Source organism: Nerophis ophidion, linkage group LG15 (assembly GCF_033978795.1).
Source record: "Nerophis ophidion isolate RoL-2023_Sa linkage group LG15, RoL_Noph_v1.0, whole genome shotgun sequence".
In the NCBI taxonomy this organism is placed as follows: Eukaryota; Metazoa; Chordata; class Actinopteri; order Syngnathiformes; family Syngnathidae; genus Nerophis; species Nerophis ophidion.
In genome coordinates, this window is record NC_084625.1 from 53,043,628 (window position 1) to 53,067,316 (window position 23,689).

At 38.6% G+C, this 23,689-nt stretch overlaps 1 protein-coding gene across 1 annotated transcript in view; it reads right to left on the minus strand.

Moving 5' to 3' along the window:
* The window catches only part of cul2 (cullin 2), a 31,264-nt gene extending 9,219 nt beyond the window's left edge, over positions 1-22,045 (minus strand). The window contains exons 1-17 of the mRNA XM_061922362.1: positions 21,920-22,045; positions 16,251-16,389; positions 15,977-16,079; positions 15,809-15,903; positions 14,623-14,728; positions 14,448-14,530; positions 14,268-14,364; positions 12,405-12,515; positions 10,328-10,490; positions 10,092-10,216; positions 6,751-6,858; positions 6,596-6,655; positions 4,963-5,091; positions 4,761-4,847; positions 4,524-4,676; positions 2,465-2,542; positions 936-1,002 (exon numbers count right to left, since the gene is read on the minus strand). Of these exons, the coding sequence (XP_061778346.1) occupies positions 936-1,002; positions 2,465-2,542; positions 4,524-4,676; positions 4,761-4,847; positions 4,963-5,091; positions 6,596-6,655; positions 6,751-6,858; positions 10,092-10,216; positions 10,328-10,490; positions 12,405-12,515; positions 14,268-14,364; positions 14,448-14,530; positions 14,623-14,728; positions 15,809-15,903; positions 15,977-16,079; positions 16,251-16,369 (1,684 nt within the window). The 5' untranslated portion in view covers positions 16,370-16,389; positions 21,920-22,045. The remainder of the gene's footprint in view (positions 1-935; positions 1,003-2,464; positions 2,543-4,523; positions 4,677-4,760; positions 4,848-4,962; positions 5,092-6,595; positions 6,656-6,750; positions 6,859-10,091; positions 10,217-10,327; positions 10,491-12,404; positions 12,516-14,267; positions 14,365-14,447; positions 14,531-14,622; positions 14,729-15,808; positions 15,904-15,976; positions 16,080-16,250; positions 16,390-21,919) is intronic.
* Positions 22,046-23,689: the final 1,644 nt, after the last annotated feature.

A 23,689-nucleotide genomic window follows, 5' to 3' on the forward strand; every position in this document is an offset into this window, starting at 1 on the left:
TCATATAATGTATTCTCTTCCTTTGCAATCTGCTAGTAAAAGTTTCAATCACAAAACCTGCAAATCAGATGGAAAATTAGAGGTAATATTGTTTGGGGGTGTCCATAATACGCTGATAGGGAGAAGTTTGTATTTACACGATAAGTCGGATGTGTCTTTACCTCCGTGGCGGAGACTCTGCCGAACCCCTGAGGCCGACTCACCAAACCCCTAGGATTCGATCGAACCCAGGTTAAGAACCACTGATGTAAATACTAAGGGCAGTATGAGTGTATGATTGATAAGAGCGTGATTAGGTCGATATTCTGATTTACCCAAAATCATTTGTGTAAATGTTTCCACATTTAGGGAATGACTCCCTGGACACGGACAGGGCTTTGAGGGCAAAAACCAAAGGGTTAAAATGTAAGACTGGATGATGAGGCTAATCATGTTACACAGTGAGTAAAAACCAGCAGAAGCTGATAAGAGGACATGTTTAACACTAAGCTCGCAACACAAGGAATAATGTGAATTGTGAATTATATTTATATAGCGCTTTTCTCTAGTGACTCAAAGCGCTTTACATAGTGAAACCCAATATCTAAGTTACATTTAAACCAGTGTGGGTGGCACTGGGAGCAGGTGGGTAAAGTGTCTTGCCCAAGGACACTACGGCAGTGACTAGGGTGGCGGAAGCGGGAATCGAACCTGCAACCCTCAAGTTGCTGGCACGGCCGCTCTACCAACCGAGCTACACCGCCCCACTATAATAAGTGCTTTATAAACTTTTACAGGTCAGCTACTTGTTTACATCCTTGTTGGTTACCAGGTGACTGAATGGTTATGTTGTGCTTTGTACAAACTAAGCAATAAATACCATTTCTGGTTATGAGAACCGCTGGCTGAGGGAAATAGTGAGTGTAAAAAAAGATGGTGCGTGCATGTGAAGTTACCTGTGCAAAGGTAGTGCAGCCAGGTCAACTTCCTCCCACTGAAATGCTGATTGTAGAATAACTCAAACTGTAACAAAAGTGAAACTGATGTAACTACACAGTGATGCTCCTTCCAAGTAGCAGTAGAGTGTAAAAACAAGTTAACTTCATATGCAGACTTGTGTTTCATTGTATACATTACACCATGTTGTATTTACTAACCACAAAGTATGTAAAAACACAGTAAAAACATCACAAAATGCAACAAATTCAGTCAGCCATTTTGAATATTCCACTCCGAATACCTTCGGCTATTTCCAAAGATTGACGCCACTGTAGCACCGCTTCTTCACTCTGACTATATTTTTAGATCAGTCATACTGGAAATACGCAAAAATTAGAAAGAGATGTGCTATTTGTCATTCACAATCTTTATATGAGACATGAACACGTTTTTATTTTTTTATGCAATCTAAGTCGTAAACAGATAACTGAATAAAAAGTCAGCTAACAATCATGGAGTCTATGGGGGCTCTCTATTTTGCCCACAAACCATCCAAACCCTGCAAACAATACAATTTACCTCTTGTGACCTGAATATGAAGCACATATTAGTAATGTTGTTATTATAAGCGCTAACACAGACAAAGTACTTTCAGCATTGACAACCGAGAGCTCACTATAGCTTAACCTGCACTGGACTCAAGGAGAGACTTGAATGTAATTATAAAATGAACCTGAAGATGGCAGTAATGCAACACGTATGGATACTAACTGCTGTAAAACTGTAAAGCAGAAGTTTATGCAGCATCAATTTCTTTTTTGATGCTGCCTCTGCTACTGCTGCATTGTCTCGGCTCCTTAAAGTTATTCTAGATTATGAATCATGCCTCTCATCTGGAGGATCTAGAAATTGTACATCTGTGACATTCAGTTCATACCCGGGACATGGAGACTAACACACACAACACAAGACAGTGTCAGCGGCAACTTTCTTGACCCTGAGTGTGGATTAAAATTAATTATTCATCTAAGCAGGAAGATATGGACATCCTATAAGTCGTCATCGCAGTGAGAGCAGACATCGTACAGTAAGATATTGTTTCATTATGTTTGTATTTCTTGTTTAGCACTTAGCAATACTGCTACATGATGCTTAGTGTTTCAGGATATGTTTAGCAGAGCTTCTAAAACTTGTAGCTCACCCTACTTATCTTCAGGATCAACAATAGAAGGTTCTGGATCATCATTTGTCCAAAAGTAGTCGTTGTTGGCTCCCTCTAAGTCTGATTGATTAGCATCATTGTGGGTGAGCAAGGGATCTGTGGTTCCTCCTCTACGTCACGCGACTGGCTAGCTCATTGTCTGTCAAAATGTCTCGGGAATCTCCGTGGGATTTATACTATTTTCATCATATCTATTTACTCACAAACTTTGTAAGTCTTCCGTGTCAAACATCATATATAAAAGATCATTGCTACAATACAGAGGCAACTTGTGTTCCCACTCTACTGCTACTTTCAAGAAGTTGCTCAATTGAAGCACCTCACCATCTGCACACTCTTCTCCAGCTCTTGAGGGATGGCGAAGGTGGAGGAGGGGACTTGTGTGAGTGGCCACGCTCCAGCCTGCAAACATACAGCATTGATTCCACTCATTCTCCAACCGTGCTACGTGCACCACTACTGGTACGCAGGCTCCATCTGGTGCAGAGGTGTCTAACTGGTTTACACTGAGGGCCACACTGCAGTTAAGGCTGCCCTCAGAGGGCCACTTGTAACAGTGAGTAATACATGAATATAAATGTATAAGGATTCGCCTCGTGATATTATCATGAAATTGCACATGCATTTGATCGTAATATAATTTTTTGTCAGTTATTTTAATGTATCCCATCATTTTAACATATAATTTACAGTGTTTTTACAGCAAATTTTAAGTTTTTAACATTAAAATTCTGGCGACTGAGAGGCCATTTTTTCATATATACAGTCTTTGTTGTTTTATTTCATGGTGAATGACTTTACATGGAAAAACGGTACAACTGTTTTATACGACAAAATTCTTGCAGTAGAGCAGACAGTTTGGATTTTTTTTTTACCTATTGTCATTTTTACAGTGTATAATTCAATGGATAACTCACTTTAAAATTATAAGTCAATCAGATATTTATTTTATTTCAAAAAAGTGTGATGTATTATATATTCTACACGAAAAATAACTACCAGTTTTTATTATTACAGATTATAACTACTTTCAAACCTAAGTTCAAATCAATTTAACAAACATTACAAAATTAACATTAACAACATTATTATTACAGATTCATTGATAAGTACTTTCCCTTTTAGTGGAGGCCCTCTGGGATATTTTCGTTCACTTTTCTCTAAAAGCGCAAACATTTGGCACAGATGTAGCTCAGGGCATACTTAAATGATTTAGCTAGGGCGCCAGTGACCTTTGGGGTCACCACAGCGGCCAATCAAATATGGCCGCCACTTGTAATAGCTTGTGTCTCTAACATTTGAAAGTGATGAGCTACAAATGTAAACTTGGTGTCTATTTCATGTGTTTTGACAATTAGAAATGTGTTGGAATGCTCATTTTTATTTTGGGGCGTGTCTAAACCCCTAATTTGCATATTTCCAAGTGGCGTTTTGCTATTCTGAAGACATTGGACGTAACTTGGGCGTTGTTATGAGTAAAAGCTGGTGCAACACGGCTATCTTGTCAATATGGAAATTAGAGTGCTCTAATAAATAAATGATCATAAATCTGATCACTCCAGTATGTTTCTGATGCTCAAAAAATCTAAAATATTTTGCCAAAAAGTATCAAAAGTTAAGGTACACCTGAAAATATGCTAATTAGGTGTCCAGACACACCCAATCATAAAGATGATTTTTTTCCATCATGTTTCTAATTGTCAAAACACATGAATTAGACACCAAGTTTGGATTTGTAGCTCATCTGGTTCAAGTGTAGAGACAAAAGTGCGTTCAGGTGGTGGCCATATTGGATCAGTCGCTATGGCGACCCCAAAGGTCACCGGCACCCTAGCCAAATCATTTAAGTATGCCCTGAGCTACACCTGTGCCTAATTTGGCGCTTTTAGACAAAAGTGAACGAACACACCCTAAAATATCCCCAAGGGCCTCCACTATTTCTAAATTCATACAGATTCAATTAAATTATTCAATAAAATGCAATAATTCTTACATTATTAGATAATATTAAAGTTGAATATATATGCAATTGCATGCAGTACAAGTATTGTTTTAGTCAAAACAGAAAGAAGGAAAACATTTAGTAAAAAAATAAGATCTGGGCCCCTGAGCCTTGAGTTTGACACATGTGATCTAGTGGTGCAGAGTTTTCCTATATTTAAACACAGTGTCACTGTTCAAACTTTGTGTAACGTTACAGTGGCCAAAAATATGAAATATACCTGTTATATAAAACATCTGCTTAGGTATTAATGAATACTTAGGCCTACTGCGCTACTGCACTTTATGTTGATCATTGTGGTGGCACTTGGAGAGTGTTTTCTGAGCTGGTACAAGTTTGAGAACCACTGGTTAGTATAGTAAGCAGGCACTCGCTCCTCACCTGTAATACGTATATCTGGAAGTTGATGCCCAGGTCCACCACGGTCTCCTGAGTCTTGATGAAATTGTTGAACTTGTTGATGAGGTCGGCGCTTACGCTCATGTCTGTGTACATTCTGTGGAGCTTGCTCGTGAATTCATAGCCGCACGCTTGCTGTGGGAATTCAGGAGAGACCGAGGTGGCTCGTTAACGGGGCAAATATAGCAGGCTATTCAGGGAGGGACAATCAGGATGTACCTTTAGTTTGTTGATCATGGCTTCTTCCGAGTCCATGGACAAAGATAACCCGTGTATTAGTCGCTTCGCTAGCATTCTGGCATAAAACTGGAAAAGGGACAAAAGAATTTCTGAAGAGGCTAATAATAGACATACAACTGTATTTTTATCACTACTTCAAGCTCCAAGTGAAGAATACAAACAAGTGTCAGGGGAATAGTACCTTTTGAAAGATGTCTTTGTCATCTATGTACTTAAACACGGTAATGAAGCTGGTCAGCTTGTCCTCCACCTCGTTCTCCGTCATTCCCTTTGCAGACTTCTTCAGCAGATTGTCACAGTACTTGGCCAGCTGTACAGACACCAGGAGACAAGTGACGACCAGACTTTATAATACAGGCCAAGGGTGTCCAGAGTGGACATTGTCATCTAACAGTCTCCAAAAGAACAGGAAAATGTGGCCAGACTCGTCACTCCTTGCTTTTTATGAAAAGACAATCTAAAAGATAAAGTAATAAAGTCACTGAATAAGCAACAATGATCCTTCCTACTATGTTTTCTTATTCTCTGGCGGACCAGGAGTTACGATGCCATGTAAAAACTCAGTTCTCTTATGGTACCGGTGCCAACGTAAACAGGGGTAACCAGGGTGCATCTCAGTGCTAAATGATTGCAGCCACCTGCAACAAGTTACTAGTGCTACTGGTACTATTCAACTCTGGAGATATTCATGCGGCCGGTATACTTTTGTTGCCTTACTATCTGTTTTTGATTTCCATATTTGGTCCTCGAGCGCCCAGTGTCTGCACAAACATGATAAATCACTCCTCAAAAAGGAGGTTTAAGCCAGTTCTGTTCTGTGAAGGACACGGTCCCTCTTCTTATCAGCAGGTGCATCCCTCTTTGTAAGTGGGGGTGCCTCCTCATTATAAGAGTTAACTCCTTTTGTCTTACGTTTAGGAACTCTCTTAGTGATGCTATTGTTCCGCATTTTTGTTTGGTCACTCATTAGTTGTAACGTCCAACTCCGTCATTAGATCCACCTTTTTTTTTTTGTCAGACTATCTCCTTACTGTTTAGTAAAAAAACCTTGGTATTGATTTATTCTGTCTCTGGGGTCCTTTTTACTGAACTTTTATGTCATCTAAAGAACTTGGGACCGATCAGTGTTTTATTCCCTGAGGAAGACTGATTGCACGCAACACATTGTACTCAAAAAGACTTAAAAGGTGTGTTTGCAACATTTACACAGACTCCTAGACAGTGACAACTTTACAAAGTATTTTACACAGCATATCCCGCCTTCTCATATGTAATAATGTAATTATGTACGTACGTCACACACTGCATTATCTTTAGGTTTTGTTTGCTAATAATAGCAATTTGGATAGCTAGTGTTAGCTGCCATTGAATGTATATTTTATCATAACAACAACATGGCTGCAAATGGTTTGTTGCTTCTCTTGGACTGCTTTAATATGTGTGCACGCGCTTCCTGCGTGTACAAGATGACAGCCGTAAACACCAATCATTTTATCCAAGACGGTAAAAAAATGTATTACATGAACTTTGTAATTGTGAGAAAAATAGACAATTGTCAAACAAATATGTTCTGTTAAACCACTAATGGTAACATAAGCTAGCCGGTGGTGTTCTTGTTGTATTTTTTGCTTTGAAAAATGTTACTGTAAGGCTGTAATTGCTGCCTAAGGTGCATCAAAAAGTGAGCAAAAATGGTGAATGCATGTGATTTTTTTAATACTATTAATACATTTAAAAAATTACACAAAAAAACTTTTGCAGAATTTTGAGGACAAAAATGAATGTACTCCATTGGTGTGTGGGTTTGCACTGACCAGTTCTGGGGCTTTACAGATGGACTTGGGCTCCCTAAAGTTCACTACGGACGTCAAGGCCTTTGGAAAAAAAAGGTTGATAAAAGTAAAAATAAAACCAGGCAACGGAGTACTTCTTAGTTCTACAGCTACACATTTTGCAGTTGACACGTCACCTTATCGAGCGCACTCATGAAGTGTTGGTCTCCATTCAGAACAGTGTTGATGAGCTGAACAAATTTACTGTGAACCTCCAGCACTGACTCCACAAACAGCGTTGGCATCTAGGAGAGGGCAAAAAGAAAAGAGGTCTGTTTAACAGGTGATTGATTATCAGACGTGAGTCGTGTTTAGTGCAGCGTTTCCCAATGCAAGGCTTGCACAAAACAGGGCCAAAAAGTTGTGTAGAGTCAGTGCTTTCCACGTGAAGCACAACTCTCAAATAGTTTTCTGGCAAACCACCTTGTTTGTTGACTCTTCTCTCATTATTTTCTTGATAAAATCCATCTGGCTCATCATGCTCCATCTTTCCTGCCAGCTATCATTTTGTCAGCATCAAACATGCTTTGTGTCTTTAAATCAATAATTTTTTCGCGAGAGACATGGACACACATGAAGAGGACGGAGAATAATTGATCATCAAGCAAAACTTTAAAGACACTGTAATATGATTGCTCATGTTTTTCAGTCAGTGTCCTATGGCATTGTGTTGTGCATTACAAACTCAAAAACTATTAAGCTGCTAACGCACAAGCTATCTTACTGCTAATACCGTAGCAGTTCCTCAGTGTTTGCTCGTACAATAACAATGTTACTACAGCTTGGTTAATAAATGGCCAGAAATAGCCAATTAGCTCAATTTACCTTTAGCTCTATGTTATTATTGATAATGAATTATATTTATCTTTGTGGAAACACTGATCATCTTAATGATTTCTCACAATAAATATATATAGAAACAGATAAATATTTTTATAAATATATTTCGACTCTTTAAAATTTAAAATTCAACCGAAAAAAAGATGAGAAAAACTAACTAATTCGAATCTTATTGAAAAAATTTAAAAAATACTTTTTGGAACATCATTAGTCATTTTTCCTGATTAAGATTATATTACAATTTTGATGACATGTTTTAAATAGGTTAAAATCCAATCTGCACTTTGTTAGAATAAATAACAAATTGGACCAAGGCATATTTCTAACAAAGACACAAGTTTTTATTTTATTTTAATCATAGTAAGTTTGAAGAAATATTTCACAAATATTCTTCGTCGAAAAAGCAGAAGCTAAAATGAATTTAATTAAAATGTATTTATTATTCTTTACAATAAAACAAATAAATGTACTTGAACATTGATTTAAATTGTCAGGAAAGAAGAGGAAGGAATTTGAAAGGTAAAAAGGTATATGTGTTTAAAAATCCTAAAATTATTTTTAAGATTGTATTTTTTCTCTAAAATTGTCTTTCTGAAAGTTACAAGATGAAAAGTAAAAAAATAAATGAATTTATTTCAACAAGTGAAGACCAAGTCTTTAAAATATTTCTTGGATTTTCAAATTCTATTTGAGTTTTGTCTCTCTTAGAATTAAAAAAGTCGAGCAAAGCGAGACCAGCTTGCTAGTAAATAAATACAATTTAAAAAATAGAGGCAGCTCACTGGTAAGTGCTGCTATTTGAGCTATTTTTAGAACAGGCCAGCGGGGGACTCATCTGGTCCTTACGGGCGACCTGGTGCCCGCGGGCACCGCATTGGTGACCCCTGGGTTATAGAATGCAAATGAAGTATTGTTGACGCTTTTTTAATTCATTTTTATAGTGATTTAAAATGAGAATTAATTGCTAACAATAGCTGCATTGTTACCCACCTATATATACACCTACTGTATATCTACCTATATATATATATGTATATACACACTCATACTGTATATACCTATTTATATACATATACTGTACTGTATATCCCTATATACATATATACCTAAATACATACCTATACTGGCTCACCTGCACATGTTTCCTGTGCACTTAAGATGTGACTTTAAGGTTTTAGGTATAAAATACTAAAGGGTCTAGCTCCATCCTATCTTGCTGATTGTATTGTACCATATGTTCCGGGGATGAATCTGTTCAAAGAACTCTGGCTAATTAGTGATTCCCCGAGCCCCCAAAAAGTCTGCAGGCTATAGAGCGTTTTCTATTGGGGCTCCAGTACTCTGGAATGTTCTAGAGGTAACAGTTCGAGATGCTACCTCAGCAGAAGCATTTAAGTCCCATCTTAAAACTCATACTCTAGCCTTTAAATAGACCTCTTTTTAGACCAGTTGATCTGCCGTTTCTTTTCTGCTCTGCCCCCTTTTCCTGCTTGGGAGGTTATCAGGTGACCACAGATGAGACGCTAGCTGTTCAAATTTGGGACCCGGGGTGGACCACTCATCTGTGCATCAGTTGGTGACGTCTCTGCACTGCTGACCTGTCTCCATTCAAGATGATCTCCTGCTGGCCCCACTATGGACTGGACTCTCACACAGTTTACTGTATCCACTCGGCATCCAATGCATCGGTGAACCAAAGGGGTCCCCACATCTGCAGTCAATCAATCAATCATCAATCAATGTTTACTTATATAGCCCTAAATCACTAGTGTCTCAAAGGGCTGCACAAACCACTACGACATCCTCGGTAGGCCCACATAAGGGCAAGGAAAACTCACACCCAGTGGGACGTCGGTGACAATGATGACTATGAGAACCTTGGAGAGGACGAAAGCAATGGATGTCGAGCGGGTCTAACATGATATTGTGAAAGTTCAATCCATAATGGATCCAACACAGCCGCGAGAGTCCAGTCCAAAGCGGATCCAACACAGCAGCGAGAGTCCCGTTCACAGCGGAGCCAGCAGGAAACCATCCCATGCGGAGGCGGATCAGCAGCGCTGGGATGTCCCCAGCCGATACACAGGCAAGCGGTCCATCCTGGGTCCCGACTCTGGACGATCGGTCCATCCTGGGTCCCGACTCTGGACAGCCAGTACGTAATCCATGGCCACCGGATCGGACCAGACCCCCTCCACAAGGGAGAGTGGGACACAGGAGAAAAAGAAAAGAAACGGCAGGAATCCCTTCCAAGGTTTCTGGTTGTTCCCATTGGGTTGAGTTTTTTCTTGCCCCGATGTGGGATCCGAGCCGAGGATGTCGTTGTGGCTTGTGCAGCCCTTTGAGACATTTGTGATTGAGGGCTATATTAATAAACTTTGATTGCTTGATGGTTGATATACAGTTTGAGGACATCGTCTCCTTGCACCCACCTTTAAATTAAACATATATTCTCACACCTATTTCAATCTAAATCAATTAAATAAAAATACTTAAAAACATGCTTGATAAAAATGTAAATGTCAACCTTGTTAAAGTTCTGTACGGCGCCCCAATGCAGGAGACCCTGACTCGGACTCTGCAAAACTCTGCCTCTATTTTGGCAATCATGGAAAGGAAGTGGTGTTGGAATACTTACGTTTTCCAGGGAGAGATTACTGGTGCCTCGAATGCCCTCGTTGTGGATATGGACCTGCAGCTCCTGGATCATGTGAGGCAAACCGTTGGACACAGCTCGCAACAGCGTGTACATGTTGGCCATGTCTGCAGGTAAAAGCACACAAAGTGACTTCCGACATGTTGAACAAATGCATTTGTGTGTGTGCTCGGCTGGAAAGATGCAGTATGTATCAGGGAAGGAGGACAAAAGCTGACCGTCTCTTTTCTCCTGACGAATAATGTTCTGGCACTCTGCGTGGAGGAACTGCAGATGGTCCGCCACCATTCTCTGCTGACATTCATTGATGACTTTGGCATAGGAGCTTGGGTGCAGGTACTTTCGACATCGCATCTCTTCATCTTTTAACCGCCCTAAAACCTAGATGGAGAGAATCGAGTTAAGTTTCTCTCTTCTAGACCGTGTACTTATTTCAGCTTTCTCCTCAACCTTCCTTTGACCTATCGCTGTGTAAACAAGGAACTACGAGGCAAAAAGCCTCCTGGCAATAACAAAGCAAGAGCCAACTTACACTGTGTTGGTGGGCCAACGTCAACAGTCACTCTCTTCAGCAAACACTATCAACTAGGGGTGTAACGGTACGTGTATTCGTATCGAACCGTTTTGGTACGGGGGTTTTGGTTCGGTTCGGAGGTGTACCGAACGAGTAAACATGCTAGCAGCGACCGGGCTCAGGACAACATGTAAAAGCCAGGCTGGAAGATCCTCCAACTGAACGAGTTTCCACACGGACATATTAAGTAGTTGTGTAAACATTACACACCGAGGCACAACACACAGCATGCTAGCAGCAACCGGGCTACGATAGACTGACCATACCTCCTCTTTTCACCGGACATGTCCTCTTTTGCAGGGCTGTCCGGGTGGAGTTTCTTAAATGCCTCAAATGTCCGGCATTTTATGTTAGGGTTGCTGTTGTAACTTATGGGTTATATAGTTCATGTGGTGATGGTCATTCCATAATTTGCATGCTAGATTTATTGCTGATAAATTGATCTGTTATTATTTACAGCTAAAAAGAGTTAAAAGTGAATTGATTTGATTTATACATGTATTTGATATTGATTATTTGAGAAACGCTGATACTGGATTGATTTGTTTTCTATTTTATAGCCTAACAAAGGGTTAACTAAAATACTACATGTTCCACAATGCATTGCGGCAAACCGGATGTAATGAAAGGAGCGGGAGCAGGTGCATTGTGGTTGATGAGACTGAGCGTTACGAGCCTTCGGGTCATGAATGAATGACAGATAACAAGATATAAGGATTGTTTTGAACCGTTTGTATCCCCACATTTTTCTTATATAAAGTACAACTTTATTTACACATTTCGACGTCCTGTCCAATACTTTGATCGTAGTTAAACTACAGTTGCGTGTATTTTCAATGTACGTTCATGGTTTAGAAGGGTTTAAAAACAAAACAATTTGTACATGCAGGAACATTCGTGAGGGAGGGGCAGAGAGCGAGAGAGTTATGATAAACGTGCATGCGTCGCCAGGCCCTGCTTTTTACCCATAGATTTATCACATTTAATTTTTTATTATCTATAGCAGGGGTGTCAAAAGTGTGCCCCTGCTGGTCATTTGCGGCCCACAGCTAATGTCTTAAAGGCCCACGGCAAATTCTAAAAATACTATTAAAATAAACAAAAACATAAACAAAAGTTAGATAAGAAAGCTTGAAGGTTAAATGTAATTTAGAAAAAGTTGCAACATTGACTAATTAAACAAAGCTGTTTTTTTTCTTTCAAACTGTCATTGCTCAAAACATAATATTGAATCAAAATCAATGTTATTATGAATTATTGACCTATCCAAGGTTTTGATTACTTCACATCAAATATTCCACTAGGAAAAATATTTTTGGTGGAAGATTTTGCAAATTGGGTAAATAAATATCCAACAAAATTATATTTTGTTGTTTTCTTACTGTACCGAAAATGAACCGAACCGTGACCTCTGAACCGAGGTATGTACCGAACCGAAATTTTTGTGTACCGTTACACCCTTACTATCAACAAATTGTAACGCTTTAATTAACATCAGAGCGGCACACAAACACTTATTAGAAGGACTAATACTCTGATTTCAACTTTTATGTTACTCATACACACATATCCGGTGTTAAATTACAACATACACAGATATAAACACAACACAGCATCTGGCAACCAGCAAAGGAATCATTTTTTGGATTTTTCTGTGACCTTTGTGCCCTACAAAAACTACAATAAAAGGTTACATGCCCCATGCAAAAGCATTGTCTTACCTTCTCCATGTACTGTGAGCAGTTGGATTCTTGGAGTAAATTTGAAGCTTCCTGTTTGTAATACTCTCCTGTTTTTGTCACAAACTCCCCTTCGAAGATTTCCTGATAAAACTACGGCACAAGAAAAGACTCATTTATAGGAACAATCAAAATAATGCCCAGAGGCACGATTGAATGCCACAAACAGTGTTTCCACAGAACTACAGTCTATCTGTGGCCATGGAGGCTTGCAGGAAGGGCGTCAGATTTGCATAATTGGCAATGATGCATTAGTAAAGAGTGAGTTAAAAAAAAACATCATAAGCTAGTAAAATTGTGTACAAATATTGGGGTCTTTTCTTAAGCAAATATGAATTATGCAAGCGAGTAATCACATACGAATAGTCCAAATTCCAAAATAGGAATAACATGATTAAAACATTTAATTTGACAGTCATAATATGTATATTTGGGAGGTAACGATATATAAACTGCAGCCCGAATAGAAGTGTGTTCCTACTTCGACATAGATGAGAGAAATTGTTTTTTGGACAGTCCTTAAAAACTCATCATAATCCATCCATAACTATTTCAATTATGCTGCTAACAAACACACATTTGAACCCTGGCGAAAACAGAATTTATATTACTGCTGTAGAAGCACTTGCATTCACAGGAGGAGCTACACTGAATGAGAAGGTGTGTCCAAACTTTTGGCCAGTAGTGAAGTGAATTATATTTATATAGCGCTTTTCTCGGGTGACTCAAAGCGCTTTACATAGTGAAACCCAATATCTAAGTTACATATAAACCAGTGTGGGTGGCACTGGGAGGAGGTGGGTAAAGTGTCTTGCCCTAGGACACAACGGCAGTGACTAGGATGGCGGAAGCGGGAATCGAACCTGCAACCCTCTAGTTGCTGACACGGCCACTCTACCAACAGAGCTATGCCGCCCCAGTACTGTATTGAAAACGAAAAAAGGAACAAAAACTTCTGCTACACGGATTTCACTTAAAGTGGGTATTTTTTGGAACGTAACCCCAGCATTAAACGAGGGAACACTGTATATTGTCTATGTTGTGCAACCCTATATTGTAGCAGTCAAAAAAGAATGGGACAAGCGGTAGAAAACGTATTTGTTAATTAAGTTAAATTACTAATGATTGTCACACACACTGTGACTGTAATGATGTGGGCTGGTCTCCTGAAGCTTCAGTAAAACTTGATAATGTTTCTATTCTGTATTGATGGTCCTTCTTACTCTGCGTATATGTCATCTAAAAAAACTTTGAATTGACGAGTGACTTTAATTCCCTGGGAAGGAAGACTGGTCAGACAAAACAATGGCAACCTTGATGTGACACACTCACGGACTTTCTAATTGGTCAAACGAAATGAAAACAATAACAAGATTTCGGGGCTGTAAGTCTAATTTTGAAATGAGCATATGAACTACTGTTAAGTTAAAGTTAAAGTTAAAGTAGCAATGATTGTCAGACACACACTAGGTGTGGTGAAATTTGTCCTCTGCATTTGACCCATCCCCTTGTTCACCCCCTGGGAGGTGAGGGGAGCAGTGGGCAGCAGTGGTGGCCGCGCCCGGGAATAATATTTGGTGATTTAACCCCCAATTCCAACCCTTGATGCTGAGTGCCAAGCAGGGAGGTAATGGCTCCCATTTTTATAGTCTTTGGTATGACTCGGCCGGCGTTTAAACTCCCGACCTACTGATTTCAGGGCGGACACTCTAACCACTGAGTAGGTCCTATGTTGGGGTGGCAAATGTTTGGCAAACACTGACACATGCAGACATGTGAGAAAACAGCATCGTGTTTTCAAACAAAGGATACATTTGTTGCATCATTGCACACTTCTATCCTCACCTTTAGAGGAAACTTCTTCTTGTACTGCTCCACGTGGACAAAAGAGTTGATGACCCCATGAATGACTTTCTGGTTGGGGTTCTCACCACAGCGGTCACTGGAGGGGGAAAGACACTGCTATTTTGATTTGAGCTTGTGATTGTAATTAATTCCCTGGCTGGGATTGTGTGAGAATCCTACTTTTTGATTTCATTCAGGAGCATTCTGATGAGAGTGGCTTGAAGAGGCTCGATCATTAACTTCCTCCACATGTCCAGTGCCAGCTGTAGTGACAAATTAAAAACAGAAAATGAACAGAGGAGCCAAAACTACAACAGACATGACCACAAACAATGTGCAAATATCAGCTTAATACCTCCCCGATTTCCATAAGCGGTTCATTTGTGTCCACTCCTCCGTAGCCATACTGTAGGTCTGCCTCGGTAAGTTTGTTCTTCTTGATGAACTGAGTGTTGAGATACCTGGAGTGGGTGTGGTTAGGACAAACACACCTGAGTACCGTATCCTTCTGACTATAAGTCGCAGTTTTTTTCATAGTTTGGCCGGGGGTGCGACTTATACTCAGCAGCAACTTATGTGTGAAATTATTAACACGTTACCGTAAAATATCAAATAATATTATTTAGCTCATTCACAAGAGACTAGACGTATAAGACTTCATGGTTTTATGGGTTAGGAGTGACAGATAGTTTGGTAAAGGTATAGCATGTTCTATATGTTATAGTTATTTGAATGACTCTTACCATAATATGTTAGGTTAACATAGCAGTTGGTTATTTATGCCTCATATAACCTACACTTATTCAGCCTGTTGTTCACTATTCTTTATTTATTTTAAATTGCCTTTCAAATGTTTATTCTTGGTGTTGGGTTTTATCAAATAAATTTCCCCAAAAAATGCGACTTATACTCCGGTGTGACTTATATATGTTTTTTTCCTTCTTTATTGTGCATTTTTGGCAGGTGCGATTTATACTCCGGAGCGACTTATATATGTTTTTTTCCCTTCTTTATTGTGCATTTTTAGCAGGTGCGACTTATACTCCAGTGTGACTTATATGTTTTTTTCCCTTCTTTATTGTGCATTTTTGGCAGGTGCGACTTATACTCCGGAGCGACTTATACTCCGAAAAATGCGGTAGTTGTAGTGATTATTACATTTTTACAGAAGTGTAGACAAAACATGTTAAAACTGAAAATAAGCAGTAAATGAACAAGTAAATTAATAATCCGTTTTTACAGTTTGTCCCTCATAATGTAGACAAAAAAATAGGTGTATAAATGCATACGTCAGCAGACTAATTAGGAGTCTTTGTTTGTTTACAAGTTGTCTACTATGTTCACTATTTTATTTAAGGACTAAATTGCAATAAGAAACATTTGTTTGATGTACCCGAATATTTTTTGTTCAAATAAAGACAATAATGATTTTTTTTTGTGGTCCCCTTTATTTAAAAAAGTATTGAAAAACATCAAAAAACATTTTGGTATTGGTACCAAAATATTGGTCTTGAAACAATACACAAGTAAAAGAGCAGTACCTGTACAAGCAGTCCATGTAGTCCGCCCCTTTGCTGTATTCATCCCAGTATCTGTGGTACATTCCTAAAACCTTCTCCTCTGACTCCGAGACTTTCTAAAAAGTCAAGCAGGACGAATGTTAGAAAATCAACATGTGAATAAATGTGAAGACTCTTTTTGGAGCTTACCTTGTACAAATTCCGCACATGGTTCTCCAAAAAGACCTTTGTTTCGGTGTACAATCTCTCGCCTAAAGGCTCAGGGTATGCGACACACAAGGCATAAATATCACTGCGGTCAGAGTTGAGGAAATGCATGCATCTATATCCAATGATGGGAGAAAACATTCACTATGATGTGACAGGACCACTTTTTGCACAGTCGATCAACTGGGCTAAAAGTGAGGTTAAAATACAAAACCCACCCACCATTAAAGTACCAAATTTATTTCACACAGGATACGAGAAGCGGTCGTTCCAGGTGGCTCTCTCCACATAGTCCAGCATCACCACAGCCTTGATCGTGGTTAGTAACTTGTTCCATGTCTCGTCGAAATCCACCACCCGTGGCTTCAAGGACATTATGATGCCTCTCTCTTGGCCTGGGAAACAAAGTCCACTTATTAATCAAAAATACAATTAGTGGCTGACTGACGTTGGCGTAAGCGGTTGTCAAAATATGTGAAACAAACCATTGCTTGCTTTTGCAAGAGACTGAGAAATAATAAATCATTATTTAACCATATAGAATAGATAGAAATAGAATAGAAAGTACTTTATTGATCCCTGGGGTAAATTTAGCACCTATGAATAATATAAATATAGTCTATTATACAGCATTATTCACATGTGAATAATATATATATATATATATATATATTTGCACTACACACATATATACATATATGTATATATATATATATATATATATATATACAGTGTTTCCCACAGGTCAGGCATCTATTTGTGGTGGTGTGGTCGGGCGGCGGGGGGGTAGGGGGGCTTGTGGAGGGGGCAGCGACGGCGGCGATGACCAAGAAGAACGCGGAGTTGGAATATAATTACAACACTTTATGTACATATTTATATACATATTTATATAATATTTACATACTTATATAATATGTAACTACATGCTCCATTCACAGACAGAGTCCCATTGCTTTTATGAGCGTCCGAGCGAGTCAAAAGCCGCCGAAAAAAATAAATAAATAAATATTTAATTTTTCTTATCATTTTTATTTGTGGCGGCCGTAAAAAATAATTGAATGTGTGGGAAAACCCTGATATATATATATATATATATATATATATATATATATATATATATATATATATATATATATATATATATATATATATATATATACATACATATATATATATATTTTGACTTGGGGGCCACATTGAGAGAGAAAATGTGTCTGGGAGGGCCAATGTGTATGTGTGTATAAATGATATTTACACATTTAGCTGTAAAAACCTGATGTACAGTATGTGTGTTTTGGGGTCTCTTTATTTTTTCCAGGAACACTATTACCAAAAGTCACAATATCCATAGTTCTAATAACATTATTACAGACAACCTCAAAAAAACGGAATGGAATTTTACAGTTTTTTAATGAATGGGACACCCAAAAAGTACATTAAAAATAAAGAAACTGGGATTTACAATATTAACTATGGAAAATAAAACACTGAATATTAACAACATCTGAACATTTTTTACTTCTCAGACCAGCTCCTCCATAGTTGTGTATCTTTTACAATCAAGCAAAACACAACACAAATGTAACAAACAGCAAAATATGTATGCAAATCGCATAAACACCTACAATATGTTGTATTATCACTTTTATGCAGAAATTTGTCGTAAAAATGTGCTTCCGCAGCTGTTCCAGACACACGTTTGGGGCTGGCTGCTCTAAAAAACAAGCCCCGTCCACTCTGCTTTGTTCCTGGACGTAGATTACCGTAATAACTCCTAAAACACCCAAAAGCTTAGATTCCGACCATTGAAATACTTCCTATGGTACAAGACTTACGGTCATGTAAAAACAGCACTGCACATCGTAATGGCAAATACAGTTTTGATGTTAAAGGTCTAAAAAAAATTAATGTAGAACGTCTGGGGGGCCTGACTGTAAATATTAATGGGCCGTATTTTTCCCAGGTTTGATATATATGCATATGGTATTTGATCTATCCAACATAGCCACTGCAATACTTGTTTTGCATGCGCAATCATTTTCTTGCAATTGTTGAAGCCCAAATTTGGTATTACAGCAAAAAAATGATCACCAAAAATGTTTGAATATCCTCCAATTCTTTATGTTGTTTTTAACCTTCCCGTTTTCAAACCCCTGCACTAAAAACTAACAGAGATTTTTCTGAAAAATAGCCTCATCTTGGGAGAACATGTTTGATCAAGTTAATATACTCACAGGTGATTACAGGACAGTAATCAAGCAGTAAGTCATCACAATCATTTCAATGCCCAGCTTTAGCCTGAAATGCTTGCTTTTGCAGCGTCTTTTCAAAAATGTCGCAATGATTCGGAGCGTTATTTTTCCCCCTTTAGAACATTGTAACAGCTCATGATTACACCAATTTCTTATCAGCATTTGAAGTGTTCTCTGGTGCGGCGACACGCTGTGTTCAGATGAAGTCATTATTATTCTAAGACCCCCAGTGAGTCAGATGAAACCTTAGAATTTCTGTGTCCTTCAAAAAGACCAAACCTTATCTCTCTAAGGTGATTATGTCCATGATTGGTTTCGTCAGCTGGCATTTTTACACGCGAGTGTGGCGAAGCAGTGTTATTTTACCGCTGTGCTTCCACTTTGAAGGCCTGAGAATTGATGCCAGTACTCAACGGTACCAATTTTCAGTACTTATGTGTGTTAATAACTGTTCATTTATTTAATCATAAAATACATATTTTTATTGAACATTTAAGAACAAGCTGATAGTAACTATGCTGTCCGTTTGTTGTATTTTACACTTTTGAGAGTCATTTGCAAGTGTTAAATAGTCGACTTTGCATGCAGTTGCGGTTTCAAGACGTTAGATGGCAGTAGTGTATAGACTACTTTAGTTTAGTATTTCTTCGGTCAGCGGTCAACAAAATAAACAAACAGTTTTACTTAAACAAACAGTTGTACATTCATAAATTGAAAATGTTGCAGATCGTAAGGGTTTAGGCTGAAGTTGAACACTTATTGCGCTTAACCCTAGAAACAATGTCAAATACAAGATGAGCTTCCAAAAAATATAACATTTCCTTTGCACGACATATTATAAATACACTTTTTACACAACATCATTTGATTCACCGGGCCAAGTGATTAGGTCACCTGACTCTCATCATTTGGATAGGTGGCCAAATACTTTTGACAATATAGTGTATGTGTGTGTGTGTATATAAGTGATAAATGATAAATGGGTTGTACTTGTATAGCGCTTTTCTACCTTCAAGGTACTCAAAGCGCTTTGACACTACTTCCACATTTACCCATTCACACACACATTCACACACTGATGGAGGGAGCTGCCATGCAAGGCGCCAACCATCACCCATCAGGAGCAAGGGTGAAGTGTCTTGCTCAAGGACACGAGGTTGGTACTAGGTGGGGATTGAACCAGGGACCCTCGGGTTGCGCACGGCCACTCTCCCACTCCCTCTCTTGATAAATATATATATATATATATATATACACACACACACACTTTTGAATATCTCCCTAATTGAACTCTGCCGCTCCCAGTCTGTGGAACACTCTCCCTGACCAACTGAGGGTACCACATGCTTTTAAAAAAGGGCTTGAAAACCCTTTTTTTTTTTTTTTTTTAATAAAGTTTTTTTTTTTTTAGGTATACTGTATGTGTGCTAGTTCTAGCTATTAGGCTGTTGTAATTTTTATTTTTTTTACTATTTATTTTACTTGCTGGGGGGAGCTATTTGTGGTTTTAGTGTTGTTTTTTAAATGGCACTGTAGCACTTTGAGGTTGTTTGCTCAATGTAAAGTGCTTTTACAAATAAAATCTATTATTATAATATAGAAGGGACCCATTCCCTACCACGGGCTGCATTTAACAGAAACAAAAACATTGCACAATCCTCATGCAGCTTTACCTGCTGCTACCCACTTCTTAACTGCTGCCATACGTTAATAGGACGTATTGTAGTCATGTCAGGGAAGTTAAAGTTACCAGCGAGCGGAATGTCAGTCCAAAAATAGTACGGCTAGCGACGAGCTATCTAGTTAGCTTGCTACTTCCTCCATTATCCTCCACACGACACCTGCGCCAACCTCCGAGGACAAAGCTCCGAACTACAGGAGACCGGGCTTTCTGCTCTGCCGCTCACCAGTCTGTGGAACGCTCTCCCTGACCACCTGACGGTACCACAGACTGTGAATGCTTTTTAAAAAGGGCTTAAAAACCCTTCTTTTAACAAAAAGTTTTTTTTTCCTTAGATATATGCGTGCTATTTCTAGCTTTTATTTTTATACTATTTATTTTACTTGTAGGGAACAGCTATTTGCGATTTTAGCGTTGTTTTGTTTTTAAAAAATGGCACTGTAGCACTTTGAGGTTGTTTACTCAATGTAAAGTGCTTTTACAAATAAAATCTATTATCATTATTATATAAGACAACCGCCGCTGTACGTTAATAGCAACTGAGGCGTGGACGTACTGTAGTCATGTCAGGGAAGTTAAAGTTACCGGCGAGCGGAATGTCAGTCCCAAAAATAGGACGGCTAGCGACGAGCTAACTAGTTAGCTTGCTACTTCCTCCATAATCCTCCACCCGACACCTGCGCCAACCTCCTCCAACCTCCGAGGAAAAAGCTCCGAACTACAGGAGACCGGGCTTTCTGCTCCGTTGCTCCCAGTCTGTGGAGCACTCTCCCTGACCACCTGAGGGTACCACAGACTGTGAATTATTATTTGTTTTTAATGGCTTAAAAACCCTTCTTTTAACAAGAAGTTTTTTTTTCCTTGGATATGTGTGCTAATTCTAGCTTTTATTTTTTTACTATTTGTTTTACTTGTTGGGGGCAGCTATTTGCGGTTTTAGCGTTGTTGTTGTTGTTTTTTTTAAATGGCACTGTAGCACTTTGAGGTTGTTTGCTCAATTTAAAGTGCTTTTAAAAATAAAATCTATTATCATTATTATATAAGACAACCGCGTACTGTAGTCATGTCAGGGAAGTTAAAGTTACCGGCGAGCGGAATGTCAGTCCCAAAAATAGGACGGCTAGCGACGAGCTAACTAGTTAGCTTGCTACTTCCTCCATAATCCTCCACACGACACCTGCGGCAACCTCCTCCAACCCCTGAGGACAAAGCTCCGAACTACAGGAGACCGGGCTTTCAGCTCCGCCGCTCTCCCTGACCACCTGAGGGTACCACAGACTGTAAATGCTTATTTTTAAAAAATGGCTTAAAAACCCTTCTTTTAACACAAAGTTTTTATTTTCTTTAGATATATGTGTGCTAGTACTAGCTTTTATTTTGTTACTACTGCGATGAGGTTGCGACTTGTCCAGGGTGTACGACGCCTTCCACCCAATTGTAGCTGAGATAGACGCCAGCGCCCCCCGCGATCCCAAAAAGGAAATAAGCGGTAGAAAATGGATGGATGGATTTATTTTACTTGTTGGGGGCAGCTATTTGCGGTTTTAGCGTTGTTGTTGTTGTTTTTTAAATGGCACTGTAGCACTTTGAGGTTGTTTGCTCAATGTAAAGTGCTTTTACAAATAAAATATATTATCATTATTATATAAGACAACCGCCGTTGTACGTTAATAGCATCTGTAGTCATGTCAGGGAAGTTAATGTTACCGGCGAGCGGAATGTCAGTCCCAAAAATAGGACGGCTAGCGACGAGCTAACTAGTTAGCATGCTAGCCAGATGCTAACCAGTTAGCATGCTAATTAGTTAGCATGCTACTTCCTCCATAATGCTGAGCGGTAGCTGCTAGCCGGCTAGCCAGCTAGCAGCTACCGCTAGCAAACTGTCATCTTCCTGGCAGCGTCCCGACTTTCAGCCCTGACAGCCCAGTCAAACCCGGCGCTGAGGCTCCACACGACACGCCCGCGGACCCAGGCGTGAATTGTACCTACCACTGTGCACTCAATCCCGGCTATGGAAGTGAAGTTTGTACGCTGTCAGAGGCTGGATGGCTCTGCTCTTGCCTGCCGACTGGAATATTCTATTGCCTTCCATCATTGGGGGGGGTCAGGAAAATATTATTAATTAGTAGTACTTTTTAAAGGCAAGTTGCGCATTTCAGTATCATTTAAATATTACTTTCACGTCATTAAATTGTCTAAAATGCACTAAAACACCAAATAAATGTTGTTTTGAGACGTTAGTGGGGACATTGTATTAATGGTATCGTCCCAGAACTACAGAAACCGAAAGGGGACATAAGTGAGTCAAAATAAAACAGAGGTTTCGGGAGCAATCATTCCTGTTTTTTTTAACCTTTTATGAGGCAAGGCGCATTTTTTGCGTAGAAAAATTCGAAAGCACCAGCAGCAGAAATCAGAAAAAAAAAATCTCATTTGACGGTAAAAAGTTGTTATTGCAATTGTTGGACATGATTTTAAAGCAGGGGTCTGCAACCTTTTTGAAAGCAAGAACTACTTCTTGGGTACTGATTAATGCGAAGGGCCACCAGTTTGATACACACTTCAACAAAATGCCAGAAATAGCCAATTTGCTCAGTTTACCTTTAATAAATAAATCTATATATATTTTTTTTAAATGGGTATTTCTGCCTGTCATTCCGTCGTACTTTTTTTTTCCTTTTACGGAAGGTTTTTTGTAGAGAATAAATGATGAAAAAAACACTTAATTGAATGATTCAAAAGAGGAGAAAATGGGAAAAAAAATTAAAATTAAATTTTGAAACATAGTTTATCTTCAATTTCGACTCTTTAAAATTCAAAATTCCATCCATTCATTTATTTCCTACCGCTTATTCCCTTTTGGGGTCGCGGGGGGCGCTGACGCCTACCTCAGCTACAATCGGGCGGAATGCGGGCCACACCCTGGACAAGTCGCCACCTCATTCAACTGATAAAAGTGAAGAGAAAAACTAGTTAATTTGAATCTTTTGGAAAAAATTTAAAAAGAATTTATGGAAAATCATTAGCAATTTTTCCTGATTAGGATTAATTTTAGAATTTTGATGACATGTTTTGAATAGGTTTGAATCCAATCTGCACTTTGTTAGAATATAAAACAAATTGGACCAAGCTATATTTCTAACAAAGACGAATCATTATTTCTTCTAGATTTTTCAGAACAAATTTTATTTAAAATAAATTCAAAAAATTTGAAATAAGATTTAAATTTGATTCCACAGATTTTCTAGATTTGCCGGAATATTTTTTTTGAATGTTAATCATAACAAGTTTGAAGAAATATTTCACAAATATTCTTCCTCGGAAAAACAGGAGCTAAAATGAAGAATAAAATTACAATGTATTTATTATTCTTTACAATAAAAAAAAATACATTGATTTAAATTTTCGGGAAAGAAGAGGAAGGAATTTAAAAGTTAAAAAGGTATATGTGTGTAAAAATCCTATAATCATTTTTAAGGTTGTATTTCTTTTCTCTGAAATTGTCTTTCTGAAAGTTCTAAGAAGCAAAGTAAAAAAAATAAATACATTTATTTAACCAAGTCTTTGAAGCATTTTCTTCGATTTTCAAATTCTATTTGAGTTTTGTCTCTCTTAGAATTAAAAATGTCGAGCAAAGTGAGACCAGCTTGCTAGTAAATGAATACAAATTTAAAAAAATAGAGGCAGCTCACTGGTAAGTGCTGCTATTTGAGCTATTTTTAGAACAGTCAGGCGGGCGACTCATCTGGTCCTTACGGG